The 16,025-nt window shown below is 42.6% G+C and overlaps 1 protein-coding gene across 2 annotated transcripts in view; it reads right to left on the minus strand.

Moving 5' to 3' along the window:
- Window positions 1–16,025, minus strand: part of LOC121538539 (annexin A6-like) — a 33,124-nt gene that overhangs the window by 9,718 nt on the left and 7,381 nt on the right. For both annotated transcript variants that reach the window (XM_045206624.1, XM_041846664.2), the window contains exons 5-13: window positions 14,984–15,097; window positions 14,706–14,796; window positions 11,631–11,710; window positions 11,286–11,342; window positions 11,020–11,113; window positions 10,541–10,636; window positions 10,276–10,334; window positions 9,993–10,115; window positions 6,989–7,047 (exon numbers count right to left, since the gene is read on the minus strand). In XM_045206624.1, the coding sequence (XP_045062559.1) occupies window positions 6,989–7,047; window positions 9,993–10,115; window positions 10,276–10,334; window positions 10,541–10,636; window positions 11,020–11,113; window positions 11,286–11,342; window positions 11,631–11,710; window positions 14,706–14,796; window positions 14,984–15,097 (773 nt within the window). The remainder of the gene's footprint in view (window positions 1–6,988; window positions 7,048–9,992; window positions 10,116–10,275; window positions 10,335–10,540; window positions 10,637–11,019; window positions 11,114–11,285; window positions 11,343–11,630; window positions 11,711–14,705; window positions 14,797–14,983; window positions 15,098–16,025) is intronic.

Consider the following 16,025-nt stretch of genomic DNA (forward strand, 5'->3'; position numbering starts at 1 on the left):
AGCTAAACGTTCTGATCTGTTGCGTCAGCCTCATTGCGTAAAAACATTTTTTTTTTTTTTATGCTAGTGGTTGTATTAATTTGGGATCTATCGCATCCCACAACTGTCCCAGACTATGTTTGAAATATTTATTTCTCGCACAGAGTAGGTCAACTTTTGTACTATGGGGGACAGTAGATTGACGTAGGCTAGTGCTTTTGCTGTTCGTTAGGTCTACTCATCTTGTTGGCTGATGAAAAGTACATGTGGATAGTTCTTCCAATATCTTCAATATGCACCTCGGAATTGAGAGTGGGGGTGAGTGAGATGAGAGGTGCTTCGGAGCAGGCAGCACTCAGGTGGAAGGGCTGCAAAAGGCATGGATTTTTTTTAGGGTGCATTATGGCCACACAAAGGGGATGCCGCCGGGAAATTAGAGGCATTATCAAGTGCTTCTCAAATTGTGAATGAGAGACTGACGAAGTTTGTACAGCCTGAGCAAAAAACTAAGCAGAGCTCATGCCTTTCAAGCAACTTTTTTCAAATCATCATTAGAGTCGCATCATGCAGCCTTACAATGTATTAGAAATCAAAACATATAGCCCAACGTTTGTAGAACAACTAAAGTTACATTAATAACTCTAAATTAAGCATATAGGAGGACCTGTTTCTTTGTTAACCGCTCAACACAAAATAGCCGCATGTGCGCACTCCCTCAAATCGTTTGGAGAAAATATTTATATTTTATTCAGCTTTGTTCAATTGTATTCTTCATACTATAAAATAAAGCCATGGAATTCTAAGTAAATCTTGTCTGCTAAATGAACTAGTGTAGCCCACAGCCATATGGCATAGCCAGATCAGGACCTAACATAAGGACAACTGAGAGTATGCTATTCTGTTCTTCTGAAATAGACTACATTTTCTTCATATCATGTTTCTTTAGACCTGTCTAAAATAAATAATGGATTTTTTGTGAAGGTGTAGGCTATATTACATGGATTTATTAGACTTTTTTAAATGTAGATGTTCCAAAGGTCTGCATAAGTGGCTTGTAGGTTGTGTGTGGAAGCCAGGAGATGCTAAATGTGTTTATGTTAGTTAACGGTCAATTACCGTGAGACCGACAGTTATTTGCTTGACAATCACCGGCTGACGAAATGTTGTGACCACCACAGCCCTAGCCCTGACCCCCCCCAACCACAGATCTAACCCTGACAAGCCCAACAACAAAACCACAGATCTAACCCTGACCCCCCCAACCACAAAACCACAGAGCTAACCCTAACCCCCCCCCCAACCACAAAACCACAGATCTAACCCTGACAAGCCCAACAACAAAACCACAGAGCTAACCCTGACCCCCCCACCCCAGCCCACCCCAGATCTAACCCTGACAAGCCCAACAACAAAACCACAGATCTAACCCTGACCCCCCAACCACAAAGCTAACCCTGACAAGCCCAACAACAAAACCACAGATCTAACCCCTGACCCCCCAACCACAAATCTAACCCTGACAATCCCAACAACAAAACCACAGATCTAACCCTGACCCCCCAACCACAAAACCACAGAGCTAACCCTGACCCCCCACCACAAAAACCACAGATCTAACCCTGACAAGCCCAACAACAAAACCACAGAGCTAACCCTGACCCCCCCACCCCACCCCACCCCCAGATCTAACCCTGACAAGCCCAACAACAAAACCACAGATCTAACCCTGACCCCCAACCACAAAGCTAACCCTGACAAGCCCAACAACAAAACCACAGATCTAACCCTGACCCCCCAACCACAAATCTAACCCCTGACACTCCCAACAACAAAACCACAGATCTAACCCTGACCCCCAACCACAAAACCACAGAGCTAACCCTGACCCCCCCCACCCCACCCCACCCCAGATCTAACCCTGACAAGCCCAACAACAAAACCACAGATCTAACCCTGACCCCCCAACCACAAAGCTAACCCTGACAAGCCCAACAACAAAACCACAGATCTAACCCTGACCCCCCAACCACAAAGCTAACCCTGACAAGCCCAACAACAAAACCACAGATCTAACCCTGACCCCCCAACCACAAAGCTAACCCTGACAAGCCCAACAACAAAACCACAGAGCTAACCCTGACCCCCCCCACCCCCACCCCACCCCAGATCTAACCCTGACAAGCCCAACAACAAAACCACAGATCTAACCTGAACCCCCCAACCACAGATCTAACCCTGACAAGCCCAACAACAAAACCACAGATCTAACCCTGACCCCCCCAACCACAAAACCACAGAGCTAACCCTGACCCCCCCCCAACCACAAAACCACAGATCTAACCCTGACAAGCCCAACAACAAAAACCACAGAGCTAACCCTGACCCCCCACCCCAGCCCCACCCCAGATCTAACCCTGACAAGCCCAACAACAAAACCACAGATCTAACCCCGACCCCCCAACCACAAAGCTAACCCTGACAAGCCCAACAACAAAACCACAGATCTAACCCTGACCCCCCAACCACAAATCTAACCCCGACACTCCCAACAACAAAACCACAGATCTAACCCTGACCCCCCAACCACAAAACCACAGAGCTAACCCTGACCCCCCCACCACAAAACCACAGATCTAACCCGACAAGCCCAACAACAAAACCACAGAGCTAACCCTGACCCCCCCCACCCCCACCCCACCCCAGATCTAACCCTGACAAGCCCAACAACAAAACCACAGATCTAACCCTGACCCCCCAACCACAAAGCTAACCCTGACAAGCCCAACAACAAAACCACAGATCTAACCCTGACCCCCAACCACAAATCTAACCCTGACACGCCCAACAACAAAACCACAGATCTAACCCTGACCCCCAACCACAAAACCACAGAGCTAACCCTGACCCCCCCACCACAAAACCACAGATCTAACCCTGACAAGCCCAACAACAAAACCACAGAGCTAACCCTGACCCCCCCCCCACCCCACCCCACCCCAGATCTAACCCTGACAAGCCCAACAACAAAACCACAGATCTAACCCTGACCCCCCAACCACAAAGCTAACCCTGACAAGCCCAACAACAAAACCACAGATCTAACCCTGACCCCCCAACCACAAAGCTAACCCTGACAAGCCCAACAACAAAACCACAGATCTAACCCTGACCCCCCCAACCACAAAGCTAACCCTGACAAGCCCAACAACAAAACCACAGAGCTAACCCTGACCCCCCCCACCCCACCCCACCCCAGATCTAACCCCTGACAAGCCCAACAACAAAACCACAGATCTAACCGACCCCAACCACAGATCTAACCCTGACAAGCCCAACAACAAAACCACAGATCTAACCCTGACCCCCCCAACCACAAAGCTAACCCTGACCCCCCCCAACCACAAAACCACAGATCTAACCCTGACAAGCCCAACAAAAAACCACAGAGCAACCCTGAACCCCCCCAACATATCCAAAGAAAACCGGCTATCTAAAACACACTAGGGTAATTTCCTAGATAAGATATGCTATTCTGAGATCTGACACGTTCAACATGACATGATGTTCCTTTCCTTTGACAACTCGGTTTGCCCTCCTAATAATAGTTCACTAAAGTAGCTGGGTCGTTCCATGAAATGAGTGCCTTTTGCGTCCCTTTGATATTTTAAGTAGAAATTGTGCACCATTGAATTTTTAAAAATCCTGCTATATTAAATGAAGTGCCCTTTAATATAGACCACATGGAGAATTCAATAAATCTGATTTTTGTATATGAATAAATGCTTGCTAAAGTGCAAAATTCCGCATTTTGACATGTCCCTCCATCAACCCTGTATCACTTCTAGGAAGATTTTAACCCACTTAATCCAAACATTTCTCCAAGTTTCACCATCATTGTGAAGCCCTAGTTATTTTGTTGCTTTGACAAAGTCATATCTGAAGATTATTATTTATTTTATCTGATTAGTGATTCATTCAGTTGGCGACCCGTCATTCAGGGCAGGTGGGCCAAATATGTTGCCTGTTTTGCAGGTTATTTTGGCATTAATATGTGTCACATATCAGTTTGCAAACAATGTAAAAAGAAATGTATTGAGTTAATAAAGCCGCATACAAATATGGTCTCTTTTTTGCTTTCTTGAGTAAGGCAGCTCCAAAATGCAGGTGTTTCAGCCTAGCTCAGTGCTTTCTGTGGTGGTGGGGCAGCCAGCAGAAAATACAGAGTGTAGGGGTTGGTAATGTTCTCTAGTTGTGCCGTGATTGGCTCAGTGTTCTGTCACTCATGGGGACACTAAGTCACCGCAAAATCTACATGGAGAGCTAGAAAGTTCAACCCCCCTTGGGTGCTGCCATAGAGTTACATTAGAAGTGCCCATCCAAGAAGGCTCAAGGTCATTGGCCACTGATAAATCTACCGTAGCTTTGATTGGACTGATCAAGTCAACATCATACTTTCAAAACCTTAGCTAGCAAGCTAGACAAGCAGTCATCATCATAAATCACGTCGACAATCTACTGGCAAATCCTTTTCAATCCTTGTCATATGAAGAGAAATTATAGATAAAACATATCGGTGCTCATCGGCCATTGGACATAAACATTACACAACAAGTTGGAAATCACAAATTCAACAATGAGTGGTTTGGAAGGAATCAGTGTCTAACTGCAAGCGTTGCAAAGTCATCACTATTTTGCTTCCCCTGCTATTCGGTGGAGAGGGTGTGTGTCTTTTCCAAGCTCTAAAGGATAAACATTCACACGCAACACCATGGGCCAGAAAAGGTTGAATACATTGGCCATGCTGTCAATCCAGCATGACTTCTGCCAGGTTCAAAACAACTGGAAACTCAGAACTGGGAAATCTCAGACTTCAGTGAGTTCAAGACAATTGGGAACTCTGAAAAAAAAAACATTTTGAACGGTCATCCAACTAGGAATTCCAAGTCGGGAACTCGGGCCTCTTTCTAGAGCTCCGACCTGAAGATCACTGATGTCATGATTCGACCTTGTTTTTTTCAGAGTTCCCAGTTGTCTTGAAAGCACCATAAATCCAGAGAATCCCAGACTTTAATGCCAAAGTTTCATGTCAAAATTTGCCCACAAGAAGGACCGCCGTGCCACCTTCCTGTTCAAGTGAGCACAGCACAACGGTGAGTGTCTTGTATGCTGCTGCATACATGATGTAATATGACAGGGAGATATGTATACTGTAGCTAAGTGTATGTTGTGTAGTAAGCTGTTAGTAGCCCATGTGCCTCACCCTTATCATTCGGTCCCTTTCCCCCTAATAACTTAGCCTACTGTTCTGACTTGGTGGTGCACTTGGTAGCCTATAGCCTGTTTTCGAGAAATGTCATCATCGAATATTGTAAGAGCTTTCATTGTCTGCTTATATGCCCCCCTTTATTTATCCTACGGTTCTGACTTGGTTCTGACTTGGTGTACAGGGAGAACACTAAGATTCTGTCGCTGTACATTTCAAAAGTGCTGAACAAATAGTTATATTGACTACGTCCATTTTAGCTCGCTTATTAATGTCTTAATCGAAATTACTGATTGCCTCTTATCCGCTCATCGTTCCCTTATGCCATAGTTTGTACATCTCAATTGTCAGTGGAAACCACATTTGTTTAAGCAAGTCAGCCATATCAGCTATGTTGTTTAAAAAGGCAGTAAATGAGGCTGAATGAACTGTTTCACTGCCAGTCAAGGCTCCGCTGATAGCCAGGTGTAGTAGTGGTAAGGTGTTGGGGCTGCTGTTGGGACTCTGCTGTTGGGACAGCTTTATGTAGGCCCTAACAGTTTGTGGGCACCGTTTGTCACCGTTATAGTGCAATTAATGTACTGTTTAGTGTTGTGTAGTGGCTTTGCGTCTAAAAAAAAATAATGTTGAGTTTGCCCCACCAAGATTTACATGCAAAAAATCTCCACTGGACTAATTTATGTAAATCCCTCATTTTAAAGGTCAACCCTGTAACGTGAACTGAACTGTCGTTTTAATATGGTGAAACGATTTTATTTATTTATTATTTTTTGAAACATTGAACAGTCAAATCATAGTGTAAAAGCAGGTGAGCTGGTTCTAGTCTTTCTGGACACTTTCTGGTGGAAAACTGAGCGGGTCAAGCATAACACGTCAACCCTGTTACCCATAGATAGGAATGGAAAGGGGGATACCTAGTCAGTTGCACGACTGAATGAATTCAAACATAATGTGTCGTCCGGATTTAACCCAACCCCTCTGAATCAGAGAGGTGTGGGGGGTTGCCTTAATCGATGTCCACATCATCGGCGCCTGGATAGAAATGTTTTAGCAATTTCAATTTTTTTTGCGAAGGGGATTTATGGCTGATTTAAGATGGAATCATCAACCCTGTTACGGTCAACGCTGTTATCGTCAACCCTGGTACGGTCAGCCCTATTATGGTCAACCCTGTTACGGTCAACCCTGTTACTATATTTGGCACTTAATATAGTCATTTATTTATTTTTACCTCTTGAGATGGGAAAACATGTTTTTTTATTAAGTTAAACATGTGCTCTTTATGAAAAAATGTTAAACATAGGTGAAATCAAACGTTTATTTTTAACCAAGTCACACTTCTCAAAAGGCACTGAATTGTTGGAACGACTCAGCTGTAGCCCTAGCCTACACTAGCCTGGTCACAGATCTGTTTGTACTCTTGCCAACTTCATTGCTGTCCTTGTCAAGCCAAACATCATGTTGGTATGACAATGAGTGACAGGGACCCTTCAGGCTTGCCCGTTGAGAGTTATATTTGAATAGTATTTCTCCTCTGACTCATTCCTGAACTATGACAGCATTTCATTCTAAATGGGAAGCTTTGGATTTCAGCTCCTTGGCTTAATGTTTCCTCAGAAAAGGCATTATTAAATCTGCCAACTGTGGATAAATTGAGATGGTGCAATGTCGCCCCCAAGTGGTGTACATGAACTACTGCAAAACACAGTAATGATTAGCTCTATCAATCAGCAGTAACTAACTTACTCATCATCTCCTCCACACAGGGCGAGCAGAGTCCTCTTGTAATCTCCTGATGTGTCTTCCTGTTGGGTAGAAGACCAGACGGAACATTAAGATACCATGTTAAAAGACACACAGTCAGGGATATGTACAGATAAACAGAAAGCTACTTAGACAGACAGGGACATATACAGGGAGATATACAGATAGACAGATAGATAGACAGACAGGGAGATATACTGATAGCTAGATGGACAGACAGATAGCTAGTTAGATAGACAGGGAGATATACAGATAGACAGATAGCTAGTTAGATAGACAGGGAGATATACAGATAGACAGATAGTTAGTTAGATAGACAGATAGCTAGTTAGATAGACAGATAGCTAGTTAGATAGACAGATAGCTAGTTAGATAGACAGATAGCTAGTTAGATAGACAGATAGCTAGTTAGATAGACAGATAGCTAGTTAGATAGACAGGGAGATAGACAGACAGCTAGTTAGATAGACAGATAGCTAGTTAGATAGACAGATAGCTAGTTAGATAGACAGATAGCTAGTTAGATAGACAGACAGCTAGTTAGATAGCTAGTTAGATAGACAGATAGTTAGTTAGATAGACAGGGAGATATGCAGATAGACAGATAGCTAGTTAGATAGACAGATAGCTAGCTAGTTAGATAGACAGATAGCTAGTTAGATAGACAGATAGCTAGTTAGATAGACAGATAGCTAGTTAGATAGACAGATAGCTAGTTAGATAGACAGATAGCTAGTTAGATAGACAGATAGCTAGTTAGATAGACAGGGAGATAGACAGATAGCTAGTTAGATAGACAGGGAGATAGACAGATAGCTAGTTAGATAGACAGACAGCTAGTTAGATAGACAGATAGCTAGTTAGATAGACAGATAGCTAGTTAGATAGACAGATAGCTAGTTAGATAGACAGATAGCTAGTTAGATAGACAGATAGCTAGTTAGATAGACAGATAGCTAGTTAGATAGACAGATAGCTAGTTAGATAGACAGACAGCTAGTTAGATAGACAGACAGCTAGTTAGATAGACAGACAGCTAGTTAGATAGACAGATAGCTAGTTAGATAGACAGATAGCTAGTTAGATAGACAGATAGCTAGTTAGATAGACAGACAGGGAGATAGACAGATAGCTAGTTAGATAGACAGGTAGCTAGTTAGATAGACAGGGATATATACAGATAGACAGATAGCTAGTTAGATAGACAGATAGCTAGTTAGATAGACAGATAGCTAGTTAGATAGACAGATAGCTAGTTAGATAGACAGATAGCTAGTTAGATAGACAGATAGCTAGTTAAATAGACAGGGAGATAGACAGACAGCTAGTTAGATAGACAGACAGCTAGTTAGATAGACAGATAGCTAGTTAGATAGACAGATAGCTAGTTAGATAGACAGACAGCTAGTTAGATAGCTAGTTAGATAGACAGATAGTTAGTTAGATAGACAGGGAGATATGCAGATAGACAGATAGCTAGTTAGATAGACAGATAGCTAGTTAGATAGACAGATAGCTAGTTAGATAGACAGATAGCTAGTTAGATAGACAGATAGCTAGTTAGATAGACAGATAGCTAGTTAGATAGACAGACAGCTAGTTAGATAGACAGATAGCTAGTTAGATAGACAGATAGCTAGTTAGATAGACAGATAGCTAGTTAGATAGCTAGTTAGATAGACAGATAGCTAGTTAGATAGCTAGTTAGATAGACAGATAGCTAGTTAGATAGACAGATAGACAGATAGCTAGTTAGATAGACAGGGAGATAGACAGATAGCTAGTTAGATAGACAGGGAGATACAGATAGACAGATAGCTAGTTAGATAGACAGATAGCTAGTTAGATAGACATATAGCTAGTTAGATAGACAGATAGCTAGTTAGATAGCTAGTTAGATAGACAGATAGCTAGTTAGATAGACAGGGAGATAGACAGATAGCTAGTTAGATAGACAGGGAGATAGACAGATAGCTAGTTAGATAGACAGATAGCTAGTTAGATAGACAGATAGCTAGTTAGATAGCTAGTTAGATAGACAGATAGCTAGTTAGATAGCTAGTTAGATAGACAGATAGCTAGTTAGATAGACCTATAGATAGACAGATAGCTAGTTAGATAGACAGACAGCTAGTTAGATAGACAGATAGCTAGATAGACAGATAGCTAGTTTGAGATAGACAGATAGCTAGTTAGATAGACAGATAGCTAGTTAGATAGCTAGTTAGATAGACAGATAGCTAGTTAGATAGCTAGTTAGATAGACAGATAGCTAGTTAGATAGACAGGGAGATAGACAGATAGCTAGTTAGATAGACAGGGAGATAGACAGATAGCTAGTTAGATAGACAGATAGCTAGTTAGATAGACAGATAGCTAGTTAGATAGACAGGGAGATACAGATAGACAGATAGCTAGTTAGATAGACAGATAGCTAGTTAGATAGACAGATAGCTAGTTAGATAGACAGATAGCTAGTTAGATAGACAGACAGCTAGTTAGATAGAGATAGCTAGATAGACAGATAGCTAGTTAGATAGACAGATAGCTAGTTAGATAGACAGATAGCTAGTTAGATAGACAGATAGCTAGTTAGATAGACATATAGCTAGTTAGATAGACATATAGCTAGTTAGATAGACAGATAGCTAGTTAGATAGACAGACAGGGAGATAGACAGACAGACAGGGAGATAGATAGACAGGTAGCTAGTTAGATAGACAGGGATATATACAGATAGACAGATAGCTAGTTAGATAGATAGATAGATAGATAGATAGCTAGTTAGATAGATAGATAGCTAGTTAGATAGACAGAGAAATACAGTAAGTATGGAGTCATAAAGTCACTTATCTCAGTCACTAGACAAGGTGACTAAAAACTAAGACAGAACTCCAAACAAGAGGCATTGTAACATCTAGAGTTTACAATCTATAGGATCGAAGCATCTATGGGTTTAAGATCAATTAAGTTTAAGTTGTATCACCTTGATCATGTTGTACAGGGACTTCTCATAGCGCATACGGAAGCACTCCCGGATATCCAGCATGTCTATCTCAGAACGACAAATCATGATCCTAATCAGAGTGTTGTCTTGCGTACCAAGACCCTGGAGAGAAAGAGGGAGGTGAGGGAGGTGAGAGACAGACAGACAGACAGACAGACAGACAGAGAGAGAGAGAGAGAGAGAGAGAGAGAGACTGTTGGTCAGAGTGAGGTTGATTTGAGTGCAGCTGAGCCTGAAAGAAGAACAAACAGTTGAGGTTTACCTTCATAGACTTATAGAGGCGCTTGGCGAAGTACATAGGTACACTCCTGATGCACTGGACTGTAGGAGACAGTGAGCACAAGACAGACATGTTGGAATAAGAGTTCATGGATGACTTGACTAGGTATGATCTTTTAGCCTGATTAAACCAGACTGAACGATGGTGAGTTCACTCAACGGTGTTCAATTTTATTTCAATTTGGTTCAGTCTGATTTTAACCAGGTGAAAGCATCTTGGTGTGTTATCAGAACGAGACAACGCGTACCGACAGCCAGCATGAGTCTCTCAAAGTCCCCAGACAGCTCACTCTTGATACTGTCCTCTATGGGCTTCTCTGCTATCTCCTGGTACTTATCAAACACTGCGGGAAGAAGAGAGAGAATGGAGTCATTCCCTGGCACGGTATCCTAGTCAGTGAACTACTGAGCCCAGACCATAGACTGTAGTGTACAGGGTCAGACACATATCTCAGCAGCCTGATACAACCAGGGTCACTGTATGTTGTGGGTGTGAGAAGCAATGACCGATTCACACTAGTAGACGCCACACTGATGTGATAATGGATGTGTTCCAAATGGCACCCTATTCGTTACATAGTGCACTGCTTTTAACATCTATGGGTTACAGACAGTGAACTATGTAGGGTGCAATTTGGGACGTAGCCAGTGTTCTGATCAGGCTGAGGTCATGATACTGTTGTCACTCTCTGCCTCGTGTTTATGTACCCCAGTGTGTTATACTCACCCATCTGGAGGTGGTTGACACTGCGGTTTCCCAGCAACATAATGAATATGGACTCCTCTGTGCCCCACTGCTCCTCCCCGGCTGCAAACAGTGCCTGAAAGTGTTGAAAAGTGTTGAAAAGTGTTGAAAAGTGTTGAAAAGGGATATTTACACACAGGTAGAAATGAGTGAGGTTGATAGGGTTAGGAAGGGAAACAGAAAGGTAAGAAACACTCTGTGTTTGTATTGTGGTGAATGTGTCCTGTACTACTGCTTTAAACCCTCACCTGAGCATCCTCCTCCACTAGGTCAGCATGCACTACTCCTGGCTCATCTCTGGTCCCCTGGAAATACACACACACACACACACACACACACAATAAGCCTGACTAAACAGCTACACAAATGCTTTGGTTAGGACAACAACAAGTTAGTTAACAGATTGGTTCACAGACTAGATCCACTTACAAAAAAACTAAAGTTAGAAAACAAGCCTTTCAAATAGTAAAATCACATTAGATCAATTACATTTCCTTTTTCCATGGCAGTGCCTTGTAAAACAAACGACCTGGGGTAAAACAACCAGCATCTTGTTAAAGTGTCCTGACCAGGCAGCCATAGCATTAACTAACCTGAAGTAAAACAACCAGCATCTTCTTAAAGTGCCCAGAGGTGTCCCCTGTCACGTCCTCCTCGATGTCTGAGCCGTAAGCTGAAGACAGTAACAACACATACGGTTAATAATACAACCGGGGTTACTGGGATATGCTGTTTGTTAGTTATATGTCATATGTAGCTGTACAGATGTCTAATCTTGAAATTTGACCAGTTTCTCACAGCAGGAACATGTTCAGCAACAGAATAGTGATCAAATTAAAATCGTCCATATGTATTTGCTGTATGGGTATTTCACACTGTTGCTGTATTTGGTGTGTCAGCTGAATACAGGTATATTTCATACTATAGCCGTACTATATTTGAGGTGTGTTTTTGTTAGCTAATTTGTTTGCGGCATCCCTATCATCAAGTCATTTGGTTTCGCCTAGCTAATGCATCCCTGTCATCAAGAAACTCAGCTAGCTAACTTGCTATTAAACTAGCCAGCTAGCTATGTTTTGATTCAAAGTAAGGGGGCGGTGTTTGGAGATGGCAGGCTCATTGAAGATGCTGAATTTGAGCAGTTTTGAGCAGTTTTCTCCGGTGGTTAGCTTCAAGGCAGACTTTTCTGGACTGATGTGCAGTGTGCTTTTCTGGTGCTTTCAAGGCTGTCGTGTCTTCACCCAGGTGGGTGCTACACATCGGTAGTGGAGGAGTTCTACACATGGAGTCTGATTTCAGATACTACTACTGAGAAGCACTGCTTCGGCGACGGCAAGGGCCAGGGTGCCCTGATGAACGTCTCTGGACCAGTCTGACACCCCCTGGATGTGACCCCCCCCTCTGTTTCATCTCTGAACTGCCTCTACTCTACCCTTCCTCCTGGTGCTGACTGCCTCAAGCCATTAATGAACTACCTGCCATGATCGGCCATTAACTATTTGTTTGGGTTTTTCAAAATGGCATGTCTTTTTTAGGGGGGGCTTAAAGCGCTTTGAGATTGTAATGAAAAGCACTATAAAAGTTTAATAAATTATTATTATGTCATACTGTAAGTGTATTTGGCTTTTTGCACTCATTGTGATCGTTGTTTTGATGCTCAAGATCAAGATCGAGATCGATTGTTTGATGGCTCTGCAGGTATCTCCAACATTCAGCTTCTAATGGGAGGAAGGAACTATATCTTACCATCTAATGGGAGGAAGGAACTATATCTTACCATCTAATGGGAGGAAGGAACTATATCTTACCATCTAATGGGAGGAAGGAACTATATCTTACCATCTAATGGGAGGAAGGAACTATATCTTACCATCTACTGGGAGGAAGGAACTATATCTTACCATCTACTGGGAGGAAGGAACTATATCTTACCATCTAATGGGAGGAAGGAACTATATCTTACCATCTAATGGGAGGAAGGAACTATATCTTACCATCTAATGGGAGGAAGGAACTATATCTTACCATCTAATGGGAGGAAGGAACTATATCTTACCATCTAATGGGAGGAAGGAACTATATCTTACCATCTAATGGGAGGAAGGAACTATATCTTACCATCTAATGGGAGGAAGGAACTATATCTTACCATCTAATGGGAGGAAGGAACTATATCTTACCATCTAATGGGAGGAAGGAACTATATCTTACCATCTACTGGGAGGAAGGAACTATATCTTACCATCTAATGGGAGGAAGGAACTATATCTTACCATCTAATGGGAGGAAGGAACTATATCTTACCATCTACTGGGAGGAAGGAACTATATCTTACCATCTAATGGGAGGAAGGAACTATATCTTACCATCTAATGGGAGGAAGGAACTATATCTTACCATCTAATGGGAGGAAGGAACTATATCTTACCATCTAATGGGAGGAAGGAACTATATCTTACCATCTAATGGGAGGAAGGAACTATATCTTACCATCTAATGGGAGGAAGGAACTATATCTTACCATCTAATGGGAGGAAGGAACTATATCTTACCATCTAATGGGAGGAAGGAACTATATCTTACCATCTAATGGGAGGAAGGAACTATATCTTACCATCTAATGGGAGGAAGGAACTATATCTTACCATCTAATGGGAGGAAGGAACTATATCTTACCATCTACTGGGAGGAAGGAACTATATCTTACCATCTAATGGGAGGAAGGAACTATATCTTACCATCTAATGGGAGGAAGGAACTATATCTTACCATCTAATGTGAGGAAGGAACTATATCTTACCATCTAATGGGAGGAAGGAACTATATCTTACCATCTACTGGGAGGAAGGAACTATATCTTACCATCTAATGGGAGGAAGGAACTATATCTTACCATCTAATGGGAGGAAGGAACTATATCTTACCATCTACTGGGAGGAAGGAACTATATCTTACCATCTAATGGGAGGAAGGAACTATATCTTACCATCTAATGGGAGGAAGGAACTATATCTTACCATCTAATGGGAGGAAGGAACTATATCTTACCATCTACTGGGAGGAAGGAACTATATCTTACCATCTAATGGGAGGAAGGAACTATATCTTACCATCTAATGGGAGGAAGGAACTATATCTTACCATCTACTGGGAGGAAGGAACTATATCTTACCATCTACTGGGAGGAAGGAACTATATCTTACCATCTAATGGGAGGAAGGAACTATATCTTACCATCTAATGGGAGGAAGGAACTATATCTTACCATCTAATGGGAGGAAGGAACTATATCTTACCATCTAATGGGAGGAAGGAACTATATCTTACCATCTAATGGGAGGAAGGAACTATATCTTACCATCTAATGTGAGGAAGGAACTATATCTTACCATCTAATGGGAGGAAGGAACTATATCTTACCATCTAATGGGAGGAAGGGACTATATCTTACCATCTAATGGGAGGAAGGAACTATATCTTACCATCTAATGGGAGGAAGGAACTATATCTTACCATCTAATGGGAGGAAGGAACTATATCTTACCATCTACTGGGAGGAAGGAACTATATCTTACCATCTAATGGGAGGAAGGAACTATATCTTACCATCTAATGGGAGGAAGGAACTATATCTTACCATCTAATGGGAGGAAGGAACTATATCTTACCATCCTTGTATGCCTCCACCAGGTCGTGTATCTGTTCGTTGTTCCTGGAGGCCAAGACTTCAATCAGGCACTTCTCATCTGTTCCTGCCCCCTTAGAAATAAAGCTTTACATTAAATACAGAATGGCATAAGTTACTAACTGGGCTGTGTAACAGTTACTTAGTATGTGACGTCTGATGTGGGTACTATCAACTCTAATCATTTTCCTGTTTCTTAACTTTTTACTTCCTGAATATCATCATTTGATGGCATGGTGGACGTCTACTACAGTATCTCACTTTAATGGCATCGTGGATCTCTTTGGCGTCATGGTAGGCCTGGGGTCTCATCAGACTGACGATGAGGCGTTCAAACTTCCCCGTCAGCTCATACTTCAGGTCATCTATCAGGTTCTGGTGAAGAGAGATGTCTGTTGGGAAGTGACCCTCTCATGGTGTGTGACACACTGAATTGTGAATTGCAAATTGACTGGACAAACTTACCTTAAAAAAAGAATTCAACACAATTGGTAAGAGACACATGTCTGTTATGAAGTTATCCTGTCATGGTGTGTGACACAATGTGCAGAAGGCTCAGTAAAAAATATTGAGTGAGTTCAACAACGGTTCTGTTTGCGGCGAACATCTTACTTAGTAACAATTTCAGTTGAACGATTTGAATGAACGTTCCAAAATGTTAACAGTTAAACATCAAACAGCTCATTTTTTTGTAAGGATAACTGTGGCAGTTTAGGGACAGTAATCAAACTGCAAATGACTTTGCTATTCCTACTACATGTAAATGAAAGCCTACATGGCAACATTATTATTTGTAGCGGCAGTTTAGACCCGAAACAGACACTGACGTTCTCAGACTGTTAGCTAACGTTAGCACAAAACAAATGGAAAATGTTAGCTAATGTCTGATATTCTTTTTTTTTGGGGGGGGGGGTATTTTACCCACTTTTTCTCCCCAATTTTGTGGTATCCAATTGGTAGTTACCGTCTTGTCCCATCGCTGCAACTCCCGTACGGACACGGGAGAGGCGAAGGTCGAGAGTCGTGCTTCCTCCGAAACACAACCCAACCTAGCCGCACTGCTTCTTGACACAGTGCCCGCTTAACCCGGAAGCCAGCCGCACCAATGTGCCGGAGGAAACACCGTACACCTGGCAACCGAGAGTCAGCGTGCACTGCCCCCGGTCTGCCACAGGAGTCGCTAATGCGCGACGGGACAAGCACATCCCTGCCAGGCCAAACCCTCCCCTACCCTGGACGGCACTGGGCCAATTGTGCGCCGTCCCATGGGTCTCCCGGTCGCGGCCGGCTGCGACAGAGCCTG

The sequence above is a fragment of the Coregonus clupeaformis genome, chromosome 3 (genome assembly GCF_020615455.1).
Source record: "Coregonus clupeaformis isolate EN_2021a chromosome 3, ASM2061545v1, whole genome shotgun sequence".
NCBI lineage: Eukaryota > Metazoa > Chordata > Actinopteri > Salmoniformes > Salmonidae > Coregonus > Coregonus clupeaformis.